The 14,661-nt window shown below is 39.3% G+C and overlaps 1 protein-coding gene across 3 annotated transcripts in view; it reads left to right on the plus strand.

Annotated features, from left to right (window-relative positions):
- The window catches only part of SRFBP1 (serum response factor binding protein 1), a 78,508-nt gene extending 64,644 nt beyond the window's left edge, over nucleotides 1-13,864 (plus strand). For all 3 annotated transcript variants that reach the window (XM_069880482.1, XM_069880484.1, XM_069880483.1), the window contains 4 exons: nucleotides 9,512-9,593; nucleotides 11,205-11,943; nucleotides 12,361-12,398; nucleotides 13,092-13,864. In XM_069880482.1, the coding sequence (XP_069736583.1) occupies nucleotides 9,512-9,593; nucleotides 11,205-11,943; nucleotides 12,361-12,398; nucleotides 13,092-13,279 (1,047 nt within the window). In that variant the 3' untranslated portion in view covers nucleotides 13,280-13,864. The remainder of the gene's footprint in view (nucleotides 1-9,511; nucleotides 9,594-11,204; nucleotides 11,944-12,360; nucleotides 12,399-13,091) is intronic.
- Nucleotides 13,865-14,661: the final 797 nt, after the last annotated feature.

Genomic DNA, 14,661 nt, shown 5'->3' on the forward strand with positions numbered 1-14,661 from the left:
AATAGACTTAATGATGGAAAATGTGCATTTTGATGCCAAAGAACTGGTATGATTATCTCAGATGTTTTAATAGTTTTTCAGTTAACTGAATTTGTATTTCCATTGTCTTTTTCAGAGAGTGGCTGAAAATATATAGATTAAAAGAAATCTGTTTTCAATTGTGCACAAAAATTGCAGCATGGTATGCCAAGAAATTCTGTCTTGTTTTGAATAACATATTATAACATGGACTACGCTGATCAGTGAGTGCTGTGTTCATCAAGTCTTTAAGTCATCTGTGCCTCCAAGTGCTTGGCTCTCATATTTAGTTCCTTCAGCAGTGCTCTGAACATAAATATGTTTTATCTGGAGACATTGACCTGACAATACTTTAATTTTATATAAGTGTGTTCCCTAGCAGTAGCACTTGTAAATGTGAAGGCCTGAACAATACAGGGTTTGTTGGCAGGGATAAATCATTTACCTTTACTTTATACATTATCAGAAATAGTCCCAATTGAACTGGAGCTTGTTTATCAAATGTTACCTAGTTTTGAAGCTTCACATCCATTTTAAATTTAAAGACCTGAACTGTGCCTGCATTCATTGTTATAAATTGTCTTTCATGTGTGCTAATACATATAGTGTTGTATCAGGGTGCGTCTGACAAGCGATAATTATTAGTTTTACAGTGAGAAGTTGTGGATGTCTCAAAGCGCATCCCTCAAACTTCAGTACAGAGTTCCGTCAAGAAATTGGCTTCATAAGGAGACAGGTGGATATCTCAGTCCAGAAAGACTAAATATTGTGAATTTCTTGGCCCATTAAATAGTTGCAGTAATGTAGAGCTTATCCCTATATCTTGCAAGTGTATTTGCTACCATCTGCTTCTCTTCTGCCTTCAGACATGTCCATGATGCACTGTTGAATCTTGAGAGCTCAGATGCAGTCAGGTTGTAGTGAACTCGGACAGTTCTGTTTGTTGGTTACTTTTGTGTTTCTGCGCTCGTTTCTGTAACAAGTAAGGATAAATAATAATTTTTTTTTTAATTTTTGTTTTCTCAAGTAGTGGTTGTTTCAAATTTCATTTTGACATTGGCCAGCTTAACTCCCTGTTCTGGCTATTCTGAGTCTCCAGATGCTCATTCTACATGGCCAGTTATGAGCAAAAAATCTACCAACGTAACTTTTCTCAAAAATCAGTTGTATTTTCAGTTCTGGTGTATAGTGTTTGTCAGATTAATTTATATATGACCTTTCCTCTAAATGTCACTATACTCTCTGAAGAAGTCTATGTGAATTTTGTGGCAAAGACTTTTCTTGTTGTATTGTTCACAGCCACTGCCTGTTAATCAAGATGCATTTTGTTTCTGTTCCCCCAAAGTACATATTTTGCTCCAGGGTTTCTATTTAATCATATTTTGCTTTCCAGTTTACTTTCTTAATGTGATTGTCTTTTGCCTGATGTTGGTTGTGGGGACAGTGTTTGGTTTGGGGTTTTTGGTGTCATTTTGGTTAGTGTTCTTTTTTCTTAGTGCCTTTTATTTTACTGTGCTATGCGCCAAATTTTTTCTGTTCGGTTTGGCAAGGTGCATATGTGTCATAGTGATACTGTGCCTCAACTGCGCAAATGTCAAAAGTTATGAAAAGCATAAATTTTATACAAAGCTATATATAAAAAGCAAAGTCATGTAACGTTCATACTGTTATGTTTTATGTACTGGACTTTACATTGTTGTCAGTCAGAACTCTGCATATTTTATAGTGGTTAAATGTACTGCCTGTGTAATTCAAACTGTGTAATATTTTTACATTACAGATACTTCTTAATAGGTCTATCTAGAATCTAATATGGGGGTTACACTCTACATAACTGCTTTCCACTGGGAATTCATCTGCATTATAGACACATTTGTCCGCAGCATAAAGTAATGTTCAGCATCTTTCTATGTTTTCTCAAAGGCCATCAAAGTTCTCAGTGTTGGTTTTCATAGTAAGTTAGAATGCCACGACTTGGGGGAGGGGAAAGTTGGCATAGTGCTCACTTTACGTCCTCTGTCTTAAAAAATTTGTGCATTGTTTGTGTGCAGTGCCAAACTGAGGAGATTATAGATGCATATTCTTACTAGCCCTGGAAGAAGTGAAGGAGAGTTTGCAGCTTTTGAGTTTTCCTACTGTCTTGCTGTCTTGACTTACACCTAGAGTTGACCCTGTTCTCCATAAGGAGATAATTAAAAATCCATGCCTGATTTATCATGGATTTTTTTACTCTGACTTTTCTTTATTGAAACAATCATAAGAATTATTTTATGCATAAAGAGAAGAAGGAAAGCACTAGTAGAAGATTAAGTATGTAATTTGTACTTGGGCAGGTCTGGGGTTTATGCCAAACTCTGCTGTAGATCACTGTGGTAGTTTGAGATGAAACACTCCATTTCTCTTTGACCTTTTCACAGTCTGGAAAATAAGCATGCACCTTACACTTGTATAGTTAGCTAAATTAGTTGGGACAGGTTAATACAGAGAAGCCCAACTGATGCTTCTATAATAAAGTTATGGTTTTCTAACATTTTTAAAGTGCTAGGCTTCTTAGAGCCTTTAATTTTTTTCAGATACTTGGATAGTAGATATTTTTTATCATGCATGCAGCAAAGACCAGCAAGAAGTCTGGTTTTGGTTGAATTTATGGCCTATTTTGAAATTTTCATTTTAAAAGAAAAGGAGACAACGATAGATCCAAGTACATACTCCATACTCCTTTTTGGTAAAAGTTGGGCCAAGCTGGATGTAGGAGTGAAGGTAAATCTAAGTGAACAAATTATGGGGAAAAGAACAGCTTTAGTCCAGACGTACACATGAATTTAGGGCAGTGTAAACACCATGGTGGTATTTAGAAGAATCTCACGCTTCTCCCTGATTCTGGTTTGAAGAGTCTGCAGAAGTCAGTAATGAGTTGAAAGTAGTGCTACTGCCATCAGTGCAAGCGTCAGCAGATTCTCCAGACCTCTGCCTTCCATTGTTTGCGGTTCTGCAGATGTGCAAAGAGATTGTTCAGAGTACCCCATGTAGCTACAAGTCTCCAGCTTCCATAATGTTTGCAAGATAAATAAAGTCAATATCCATATATTTCCATGGTTGAATTACCACAATAACCTAAAACAATGTAAACTAATATAAGCTGTGGCAAGTGTTGAAAAGAATATAAAAAATAAACCAGAAGCCAAGGGAGACCTCAGGTTTGCTTGTGTATCTTGATATCGTGTAAGAAATTGTTAGGGTTTTTTTTTTATCGTTCTGTTACATGACATCATCCCGCTGAGGGATTTTCCCAAAGGTTTTAGATCTATTAGGACATAGGTTTTAGCTCTATTTGGAAATTCATTATCAGTATATTTTAAACAAATTATATAGTCTAATAAAAAAAAATCTGTTCAGAACTTGCATGATTTACTAAGATCAATACAGAAGAAATTGGCGTAAGAACTTCTCACCTGTCTTGCTATTAAGCTTCACTAGCTACTTCTTTATAACACCTGTGCCAGCATATTGATGCTACATGGAAAATTGGAAAAGCTTGAGTGAAAACTGTGTAAAAGTTGATTATATATCTGACAAGTATTGGCAATCTATTTCCTGAGCAGAGTCTAAAGCATTTAGCGCTGATATTTCTACCCTTTGGATACTGTGTGATGTCTATTATTTTTGTATTTGAGAAAACCACTCCCTTTAAGCTCTTGCCACATCCAGCAGCGACTTGTTTGCTGCATCCCCTAGTTGATCCATCCTCCTGTTATCATGGTGAGACAGAGTCAACAGTCCTTGCTGTCAGGAGCTGAGAGACAGTATTGCTGCCACAAAGGCTACCAATAATCATAAAGTCATAGAATCATCAGGTTGGAAAAGACCCACCGGATCATCGAGTCCAACCATTCCTATCAAACACTAAACCATGTCCCTTAGCACCTCGTCCACCCGTGCCTTAAATCCCTCCAGGGAAGGTGAATCAACCACCTCCCTGTGTAGCCAGGGAGGTGTCCAATGACCCTTTCTGTAAAGAATTTTTTCCTAATGTCCAGCTTAAACCTCCCCTGGCGGAACTTGAGGCCGTTCCCTCTTGTCCTGTCCCCTGTCACTTGGGAGAAGAGGCCAGCTCCCTCCTCTCTACAACCTCCTTTCAGGTAGTTGTAGAGAGCAATGAGGTCTCCCCTCAGCCTCCTTTTCTCCAGGCTAAACACCCCCAGCTCTCTCAGCCGCTTCTCGTAAGACCTGCTCTCCAGCCCCCTCACCAGCTTTGTTGCTCTTCTCTGGACTCGCTCCAGAGCCTCAACATCCTTCTTATGGTGAGGGGCCCAGAACTGAACACAGGATTCGAGGAGCGGTCTCCCCAGTGCCGAGTCCAGAGGGAGAAGAACCTCCCTGGACCTGCTGGTCACGCCGTTTCTGATACAAGCCAAGATGCCATTGGCCTTCTTGGCCACCTGGGCCACTGCTGGTTCCTGTTCAGTCGCTGTCAACCAACACCCCCAGGTCCTTCTCCTCCAGGCAGCTTTCTAGACAGACTTCTCCTAGTCTGTAGCTGCACAGGGTTGTTGTGCCCCAAGTGCAGGACCCGGCATTTGGCCTTGTTAAACCTCATGCCATTTGACTCTGCCCAGCGGTCCAGCCTGTTCAGATCCCTTTGGAGCCTCCCGACCCTCCAGCAGATCCACACTTCCACCCAGCTTAGTGTCATCTGGAAACTTCGATTGACTCTCCTACTACAATCTTCATGTCTGGTGGCTGCAAATCACACACTGTATGTATCTCGGACATAAAGGAAGAGGGAGAACTAGCAGCTTTTCAGAGTCTGAAGTAAGTTTTCTGGAGAGTCTTAGTCCAAAGCAGTATGAGGTCATGGGATGGACTTGGGTGACAGCCGTGATCTGGCACCTTCAGCCTCCCTGTGACTCCATATTAACCACATCTGCTATTACAAAGGACAGCTGTAACTAGTTAGAGCCCTTGGAAGAACGTGTGGATTAGCAGGTTGTCTGGGTTTTTTTAGTGGAGAGATGGCTCTTCTACTGAGCTGCTGCAAAGTATGACATCTTGGTTTGGCCCAGAATCTGGGGGTTGTTGGTTTAAATTTTTTTTTGTGCGTGCCCTAGTTAGTATTATCTCTGCCGTTTTTTTTCCTTAAAATCAGGCTGTTGTTACACTTTATGATAAACTGCACTTCCAGTTAGTTTAGAAACTTGAGTACAGTATACTTCAAGGTTACTTTTTGTGTCATGGCTTTTGCAGTGCACTGCATACTTGTCATTGGGGTTTCCAACTCTCTCCGTTTGAATGTCATTATTGTAAGTAAATAAGAGATGATCTAAAGTGAAAGGTGCAGGATCACCGAACATTACCATTTTAGGAGCACTGTTCCTTGACTCCAGTGAAATTCTAGTAGTAGTCATTGTAGTAGTATACTCTTCCAGCAGCAGCCTCTTTTCTTCTGGTGAGACCTGTATCAAGGCAATCTCCTTCTGTGAAAATGTCAATTGGAAGAACAGAAGTAAGACCTCTTTCTTTCCTTTTACGGATTATAATTTTAGCAGAGTGAGTACAAACAAAAGGAGACTTGAGCAGGAAGAATAATCAGGATGAAACAGTGTTCAGAAGCCTACCATTTCATATTCCTGAATTAATCCCAGGTTTCTGCCCTGTAATTCTTCCCAAAGCTCTACTGTCTCAGGTATGCTAACAAGGTATCCCTTTCAACTCCTGCAATCGCATCTCCCTCGAAGTCCTGAGACACTCGGCTTCTCATTCTTAGTCTATTACCTGCATTGTATGAACCAGGTGCTACCCACACAGCTTCTCCCTGACTTTTGTTTTTTTACCCAGCTCTCAAAGCCATTTCATATTTCTTCTTACCCCTATTCCAGCACATCTGGAAACGCCATTGTGAATCTGGTTTTATCTTGGCAAGCATCATAATACCCATTCTCTACCCAGTTGTTGCCACATTGTTCAAAGTTTGTCTCCCTTGTGTGCTGCATGCGTGTGTGTTTGCAGGTGTGTAAGTTATACAACTGCTGTTTTATTATGCTCTAACTGACTAGTTATGTTTTTACATTTGTGCATTTATCTGTCCATCCTGTTGAGGATAAAGAATGCTTGTTTATGCAATCTGGGTTTCTTTTTATTTTAAGAGATATGAAAATATAGAGATTAGTACAGTTAATTCACTTAAATGTCCACATGAAGTTTAATGAAACATGGCAGTGATGATCGATAGATGTCCTTAATACTCTAAACAGAAAATAATGCTCCACCTACCAAAATAAAAAGTTTGTGGAGACTCTGTTTCTCAACTGAAAAATGTGACTACAACCATCTCAGTTGTTTTGTTCACTTTGTAGTGCCTCAGTTATAAACTGAATGAGGAATAGTATTCCTATGGAAAGTATTAGGGCATTCTGGCATGAAAAAATGAATGTACAATCTAATACAAGTAGCAGCATGAACATGTTAGAATAGATGTGTACAATTCCATTGTCTGCATAATTCGACATATTATGAGGAGGGGGAAAGGGTATTCTTGCTGGAACGTTGATGGTTTTTTGTTAAGTTTTATTTTCTGCCAAGATTTTATATACTGGAAAATACTTAAGGAAAAATAAATTGGGCATTGCATGTGCTCATAAGCCAAAAAAAAAACAGAAAATGGGGAATTGTAAAGAATGTGAATGTAGTATTATATGTTTGATGGCTACTGTCTATCAGTGAGTAGTGTTTGTGAAGCATTTTGCTATAAGGAAAAAATGTGGTTATTCCATATGGATCGGCATGTATGTGCTTAAACCCTTTCTATAAATAGTTGAATTAAAGGACACCAGATGTTGCACAGAAGCTGCTGCTGCTTTCTGAACTTCATGGTATATTCTTTCAAAAGCCACAGGAAGTAGCTGAGGGAAAAAGTGTATTAATTAAGTTCAGAAATAGATTTTCCAGCTATAGGAAAACCTCCAAAGAAAATAGTGTTTGATCTTCAGAAATGGGAGCTTGCTGTCCCAGGAATCTGGTGGCAGCATGCAGCACTGTCACATGGGGATCAAAATTCAAATTTTGAGTGCTCTGAGCTAGGCTGGCCTGAAAGTAAGACAGCCTGTGGCCCTTGGAAATGGACCAGTCTTTTGACCCATCTCCTATGGCCAGTGTTCATAGTTCTGTAGATGGTCTATAGAGAAAACATTTTTCCAGTTGTTCTTGACCTCAAGAAATAACATTGTAATAGCAGAGACTTGAGGAGAAAGGAAAGAACTAGAATTCCCAGATGTTCTGCACTTCAAGCACGAAATATGAGCAGACACATACCCAGAGTATACTTTGTAAGCTTTAGAACTACAGCAAAAAAAAAATAGAAATGGGATTTGCTTTACATTGGCTGAGGAACAAGATTTATGTTTTGCAAAACAGCTTTAATGTTTCTGTGTTTAGAAGTACTGGCTCTGCTGTAGCTGTAGTGTTGTCTTCTGCTCTGTTTCTCTCAGACCGAAGCACTGAAAATTACTTTCTTGCACTTGTAGTTAGCATCAAGTGTCCATCTGTCTCAGTCCAATGAATACATAACTGTTTATGCCAAGTAGCATAATTCTGCTGGAAAAAAATATGCATACAAAAAAATAAAGATTCCTCACTGAGCACTCTTACATCAAGCAAATCAGGTACTTTAAACATGCGTTGCTGATGCATTAAGTAGCGTCTTTGCCACATTTTGAGCCCAGCCAGCAACTAAGCACCTGGCAGCTGCTCACTCACCCCACGGACACTGGATGGGGATAGCATCAAAAGAGCAGGAGTGGGGAAAAGTCATGGCTTGACATAAATACACTTCAGCAAGTGAAGCAAAGCTGTGTGTGCAGGCAAAGGAGAATCAGGAGTGTATTTAATGCTTCCCATCAGCAGGCAGATGCTTAGCCATGTTGTGGAAAGCAGGGCTTCATTTCATCTGATGGTTACTTGGAAAGACAAATGCCATAACCAAACTTCCTGCCCTTCCTTATCCTTTCCATGAACTTTTGTTGCTGAGCATGACTTGATATGGTGTGGAATATGCTTTTGGTCAACTTGGTTCTGCCTTCCCAGATGTGTTTCCTTCCCAACCTCTTGCCCATCCCTCTTGCCTACTTGTCGGGACAGCAGAGCGGCCTTGATAATACAGAGAAGGCGATGATGCTGTGCAAGCACTGCTCAGCAGTGACTAATGTTGGTCCATTACCACGTCTGAAATGTTTTAGTCACAAGTCCACCACACAGCACCATCTTGGATGCTATGGAGAAAGTAAATTCTATCCCAGGGCAGAGACAGTACGGTCTCCACCCATATTATCCTACCATTTACGTACCTGTGACTTGGGCTTCATCCGTTGCCAGGACAGCAGAGGCAGTGTGTTGTCTGGAGTTGTTGGGCACCTGAACCAACTCAGGCTGGGTCACAAGGCACCTGCCTGCTTCTTTACAAGGCTCAGCTCATCGTCTATTGGTTTGGGTGGCTTCTGCTACAGTAATTCTTGTAGCATACAGCTCATATCACAGATAGCAACAAGTTAGTCATCTATCCATTACAGTACTGCTATGAGGAAGGGAAGAAGGTGTGTCTTTTCTCCTTTCTCCCAGAGAATTCCACTATAGGCTTTAAGAAATCTTCTTGCTAAATTTGTATTTTACAAGCCTGTTAAACCCCGTTTCCCTCCCTTAAAAAAAAAAAAAAAAGAAATCTGTCTTTCAAAAAATCTTTTATGGCCCTCATTTTGTTCTTTAAGCAGAGTGATGACAAGAACCTGAAAATGAGATGCTTTTTACAATATGTCATGCCCGTGACTTCTAAGATATAAAAAAGGAAGTCAGAAATGGAAGTAATTACTATTTTCTTCTGTCTTCATAAAATTAAAGCATGAAGATCATAATTGTTCTTTGAATTAATCTGCAGAATTCCAGTACTCTACCTCATCAAAACCAAGGTTGTTTGTCATTAAGGTCAGGTTGGACTTTGTCTCTTAGCCACATCTAATGTATATTCCTTCAATATCTGCTATGTATTTTGACTACTTTTTTGGCATCAGTACTGCTCACCTTGCAAGCTGCTTTATTCCTTCATGCAGAATGCCTTCTCTCAATACAATGTTCAGGGTGTTCGTGAATTTCCTTTGCACATGTAAGAAATTATTAATCTCAAATCAGTGTATTAGCTCTGAAAGATGTTATCTAGTGTGCTTTTAAAACAAAATTCTTCTTATCTCTTTTAGGTACCTGGGAAATAGCAGATTTACATGTCTGTTAGTTTCTGTCAGTGTTTGGGCAATCAGATTTTTCCTTTTTTAGGATGATAGTAACACATGATAAAATAAGAAATATTCAAATATTATGGTGTCTCAAGCTTTTCTTCTTGTTCAGTTAATAGCCCAGAATCACATTATATGCATTGTATCATAAGTGACAGAGGTCTGTATAAGTATTCACTGTTCTACTGACTTCATACCTTTGAATTTATTTTGTATAGTCAGACTGTACTGCAACTGAGCGAGCCATTGCGAGACTTGCAACACATCCCATCTTGAAACCCAAATTTGTTGAACTTAAAGGTATGAAATATATTAACTTGTTCATTACTTTAGTAGCTTACTGATGTGTTACCTTGTTCTGCTATATTCCTAATATGAACAATCAGTATAAAAAGAAAAGTAAATAAAAACCCAAAATGATCCTGTAATTTACCTTAACTACCTACAGTGAATCAAGCGTCATGAGCTTGTAGCCATTTATATTGGTTGAAATGGGCTTATATGTGACAACATCCCATATGACGTTGTAAGATACAGCATGTAAGACAAACAGGGCTCAGAGTCATAGTCATAGAATGGTTTGGATTGGAAGGGACCATGACAACTACCTAGTCCAACCCCCCTGCAGTGAGCAGGGACATCTTCCACTGGATCAGGTTGCTTAGAGCCCCATACAACCTGATCTCGAATGTTTCCAGGGAGGGGGCATCCACCACCTCTCTGGGTAGCCTGTTCCAGTGCCTCACCACCTTCAGTGGAAGTAATTTCTTCCTAAAACCTAGTATAAAAATCTCCTGGTTTAGTTTAAACTGTTACCCCTTCTCCTTTTGATACAAGCCCTGCTAAAAAGTTTTTCCCCATCTTCTTATAAACTAATTAAAGTATTGAAAGGCTGCAATAAGGTCTCCCTGGACTCTTCTTTCTCCAAACTGGACAACCGCAACTCTCCTAGCCTCTCTTCACAGGGGAGGTGTTGCAAGCCTTTGATCATTTTAGTGGCCCTCCTCTGGACCTGCTCCAACAGATCCATGTCTGCCCTGTGCTGCAGGATGCAGAGCTGGATGCAGTATTCCAGGTGAGGTCTCACCTGAGAAGAGCAGAGGGGTAGAATCACCTCCCTTGACCTGCTGGCAACACTTGCAGCCCAAGATGTGGTTGACTTTCTGGGCTGCAAGTGCAGATCGCCAGCTTATGTTCAACTTCTCATCCACTGGGACCTCCAGGTCCATCTCCACAGGGAGAACTCCAGAAGTTGAATTGATATAATGGAGTATCTGTAAACTCAATAGGAACGAACTGTCAATGAGCATGATGCTGCAGATAAAAAGGTAAAAGGAGTATTGCAACTGATTTTCCAAAGGCAAATGTAAAGTCAGTTGGAAATTACTCCCTTAAAATTCCCTGTAAACTGTCTCCAGAATGCTTAGGAAATCTATCCTTGTTCTTTAGGTTACCTCTTGTTCTCGTTAAACTCAGATCTTCCAACTAAGATTGATATTAAAATGGATCAAGTTGTAGTAATAATGTCAGAAAATTACTTCATTAATAACAGAGTATGTCAAATACCCATTTAAGTGTATCTGACCAATTTACTATTTGTTTGAAGTTTTTACAAAGTGGTGCCCTAAATTATCAGGATTATCAGCTGCAGATTATTTGCCGAAAGAGAAGTCCTCAGTTAAACGCAAGTTGCACAGTGTATGCAGTTGGTAATAATTTCAGATTATTTCTTCACTCCTGTCAAGTACTCTAAGATATTTCTTGTCCTGTGTGTTTAGTAAATGATAGGTAAGGACATTCAAAATATATTTACTTCTACAACATATTTACTTGCAGAAATGTTTTATTATATTAACTGATGTAAACTCAGTGTAGCTGCAACAAAAGATTTTTCTTCTGCCTTTTGGGTAGCTGCTGTAAAAGCTTTCAAGGATGCAAGAAAGAACTCGGCCAAAGAAACTTCTTCAAAAAAGGCCAAGTCAGAAGAACAGCCTAAGTCAGAGCAACATTTCAACAGCAATTTGGATGACCAAACTCTTAAACTAGCTCAAAACCAGAAAAGATGTGAACACAGAACAAAAAAGAATGTGAGAACAGAAGCTGACAGGGTGGCTGAAGAACTTTGTGAGAGTAAATCTGGGCAGAAAACTGTGGAAATGGAGAGAGCGTATGGGCCAGAAGAATCTTCATTTCCTGCAGTAGAAATGCAAGCAGTCACTCAGAATAAAACCAGAAAGAAACCTGGCTATCAAAAAAGGAAAGAAAATATGAGCATGAACAAATTAAATGCAATAAAAGAAACCATGGATGATAGTGACCTGGAACAATCTAATGAAGAGGAGTACTTTGATGACAGTACTGAAGAGAGGTTTTATAACCAGTCCTCAGATTCTGACAGTGACAGCAATGATGATTTCTTCATTGGGAAAGTAAAAAGAAATAAAAAACCATCAGCAGTTAGTGATGTTCCTTCAACAGAAGAAAAGGACACACTTCAGAAGAACACAGTGATGAAAGAAAAGGATGTAGTGCCTGGGATAGCACAAGATTTGATCAGGAAAGAAGGAAAGCCACAGGCAAAAGCAAGCAAGCTGGAATCGGTGTTCTGCAGTTCTTTGTCTACCTCTAATCAGAAATCTCAAAACAGAAGGTAAACCTTTTCCCTTTGTTATGTTCTCCTTTCTCTCCATCCTTCCCAGTAATGGAAATTGTTGTGATTTTAGTAGCCTTTACCAAACAAGGAGTATTTCAGCCAATTACAGCTTAGAACATTTTCACATGAACTACTCTGCAATCTTCTTGTGCTTTCTTGACGTTTATTTTTCATATTCACTTTAGCAATTAAATACACTTAGGATTCCTAACCAGACCTGCAACCAAATTAAATCACTCCTAATTGCTTCTATTTTTACTTCACTATTAACAAATAGGAAACTATGTAATGGTTCTGCACATTATGCCTGAAAAGTCATTGCACAAGTGCTTTGGTGATGACAATTCTTTATTCTTGTGTTTTTGTCTTCGTACAAGTTTCTTGAAAAATCTGAAATTCTCTTTTTATTTTTAGAAATACTAAAGACCAGCCTCCCAAAAATGGAAGAACAGGTATGTATTACTTAACATGGCAAAATTGCAAGAGTAAAAACCTCTTCAGATTTTGTTGCTTCTGCAGTCTAATCATGATAGGCTGATTTTGTTTCATTTCAGTTTTGTGGCACCTATTTGTGGCATTCGTTGTTAAAATGGTCAAATTATTGACCTTTCATAGTAGTATGTGGATATTGTCTGCTATTCCCTATTTTTGAATGGTAGAAATACTTAAAGTAGGATTTACACAAGATAATGCTTTTCCATCAGTCTTCTTGTTAGTGTTACCTGTACACAGGTAAAGGTGTCAGATCATGATATTTAACAAGTAATTTATCTCATGAGTAATTCCTTCATTTCTAGCATATGGTTCCGTTTTGGATCAAGAATATAATTTCAGTCATATTGGGTTACATTTTGTAATATCTCATTGGTTAATTGTGTAGAAAAAAATGTAAATTGTGCTGAATATTTGTCTACACAAATTTTGAATGTGGTCAGTAATAATAAATCTTAACTATCTGCAGTCTACCAAGAGACAATTTACTAGGCTGCAAGATGAGGAAATCTTGCTGTGAACATTCAGATTAATGTGTTTCCCATTACTAATTAAGAAATTATTGTAAATATCTGCAATTTCAAGGTAGTTTTAGCATGTTGTCATGTAGGTTGATGATGTAGGTAATGCTTTGTTTTTTACCTCTTGCACAGCTCTTCTTAAAAAGGAACCACAGCTCAAGAAGCAACCATTTGCAAAAGCTGCAGGTACGAAATACGACAATAAGAAAGCATATTCAGAGCAGCCTCTTCATCCATCATGGGAAGCAAGCAGGAGGCGCCGGAAACAAATGTCTCAAATTACAGCATTCCAAGGGAAAAAGATCAAGTTTGATGACTAGAGTATATGTAAATTAAGATTTTTTTAAAAGGATTTTTTGCAGATTTGCATCCTATGCTGTTTTCTTATGAAGTAACAACTGCTGTTTCAGTATTTTTGTTACACTGTCCTTAACCCTTTGCAACCTATAAAATAGCAACTGCTGAAACTTAAAAGCTGTTAATAGTGAAAATTGCTTCATTTATTCATTGTGCTGTCTGTTGCTTAATGTATGGTTCTATGGGTGTTGGTTCATAAGTCCCATTGTGTAGTGCCATCATTTATGAAATACACCCTACAGTGAATGAATTGGTTTTAGGATTGTCATTTGTGCCCTGTAGGAATAGTTCAGATTATTTGGAGCACTTTTCTGTCTAAAAATGTACTTCACACCACATAAGGACTTGGACGTCAAGAGAAAGGGGAGAATACAAAATACTGAGGTGATAATCCTAGGACTGCATTTTCAACTACATCTCAGCTAAGAAAAAGTGAGAGGTTCTTAAACTTGAGTAGAATTCAGTAATTCATTAATGTGTTATCAGCTAATCAGTAGTATGCATGCTATGAAATTTTCTGGAGAGCAATAAAATATTGTTCTGTTAAATTGTGATCTCTGTCCTTTGATAATACTGCCAGTCTGAAGAACTGAGAAAGTGTCTTTTAATACTGCTGTCCTGCAGGATACATCTGGGTGCTGCAACATGTCTGCCTTGCACTTTCTGGAAGAATGCTGAAAACTGAAAAGTCTTTGTCCATTAAAAAATATTTGACTTCTAAGTGCCTTTCTGAGTTCCTTTTATTGGGGTGTGAGGTAAAACCAGTGACAATAGGATCGTAGGTTGCCTGGGCTGCAGTGACCACGCACTCGTGGAGTTCAGTGTCCTGAGGGACATGGGAAAGGCGAAGAGTATAGCCAGGACCCTAAATTTCAGGAAAGCAGACTTTCAATTCTTCAGGGAGTTACTCAGTAGGACCGCCTGGGACATAGTCCTTGGGGACAAGGAAGTGGAACAGAGCAGGAAAATATTTAAGGATGCTTTCCATAAAGCACAAGAGCACTCAGTCCCCTGATGCAGGAAATAAGACAGGAAAGGGAAGAGACCAGTGTGGCTGAGTCGAGACCTACTGGTTAAACTAAAGAAGAAGAGGGAACTGCCCAGGCAGTGCATGCAGGGACGGGGAACCTGGGAGATGTGTAGGGACACTGCGCGTTTGTGTAGGGATGAGGTCAGGAGGGACAAGGTGCAGCTTGAGCTGAATTTGGCAAGGGAAGTGAAGACCAACGAGGAGGGCTTCTACAGGTACGTCAGCCAGAAGAGGAAGGTTAAAGAGAACATACCCCCACTGATGGCTGGGAATGGTGACCTCGTATCAACAGACGAGGACAAGGCTGAGGTACTT

The sequence above is a fragment of the Phaenicophaeus curvirostris genome, chromosome Z (assembly GCF_032191515.1).
Source record: "Phaenicophaeus curvirostris isolate KB17595 chromosome Z, BPBGC_Pcur_1.0, whole genome shotgun sequence".
Taxonomy (NCBI): Eukaryota; Metazoa; Chordata; class Aves; order Cuculiformes; family Cuculidae; genus Phaenicophaeus; species Phaenicophaeus curvirostris.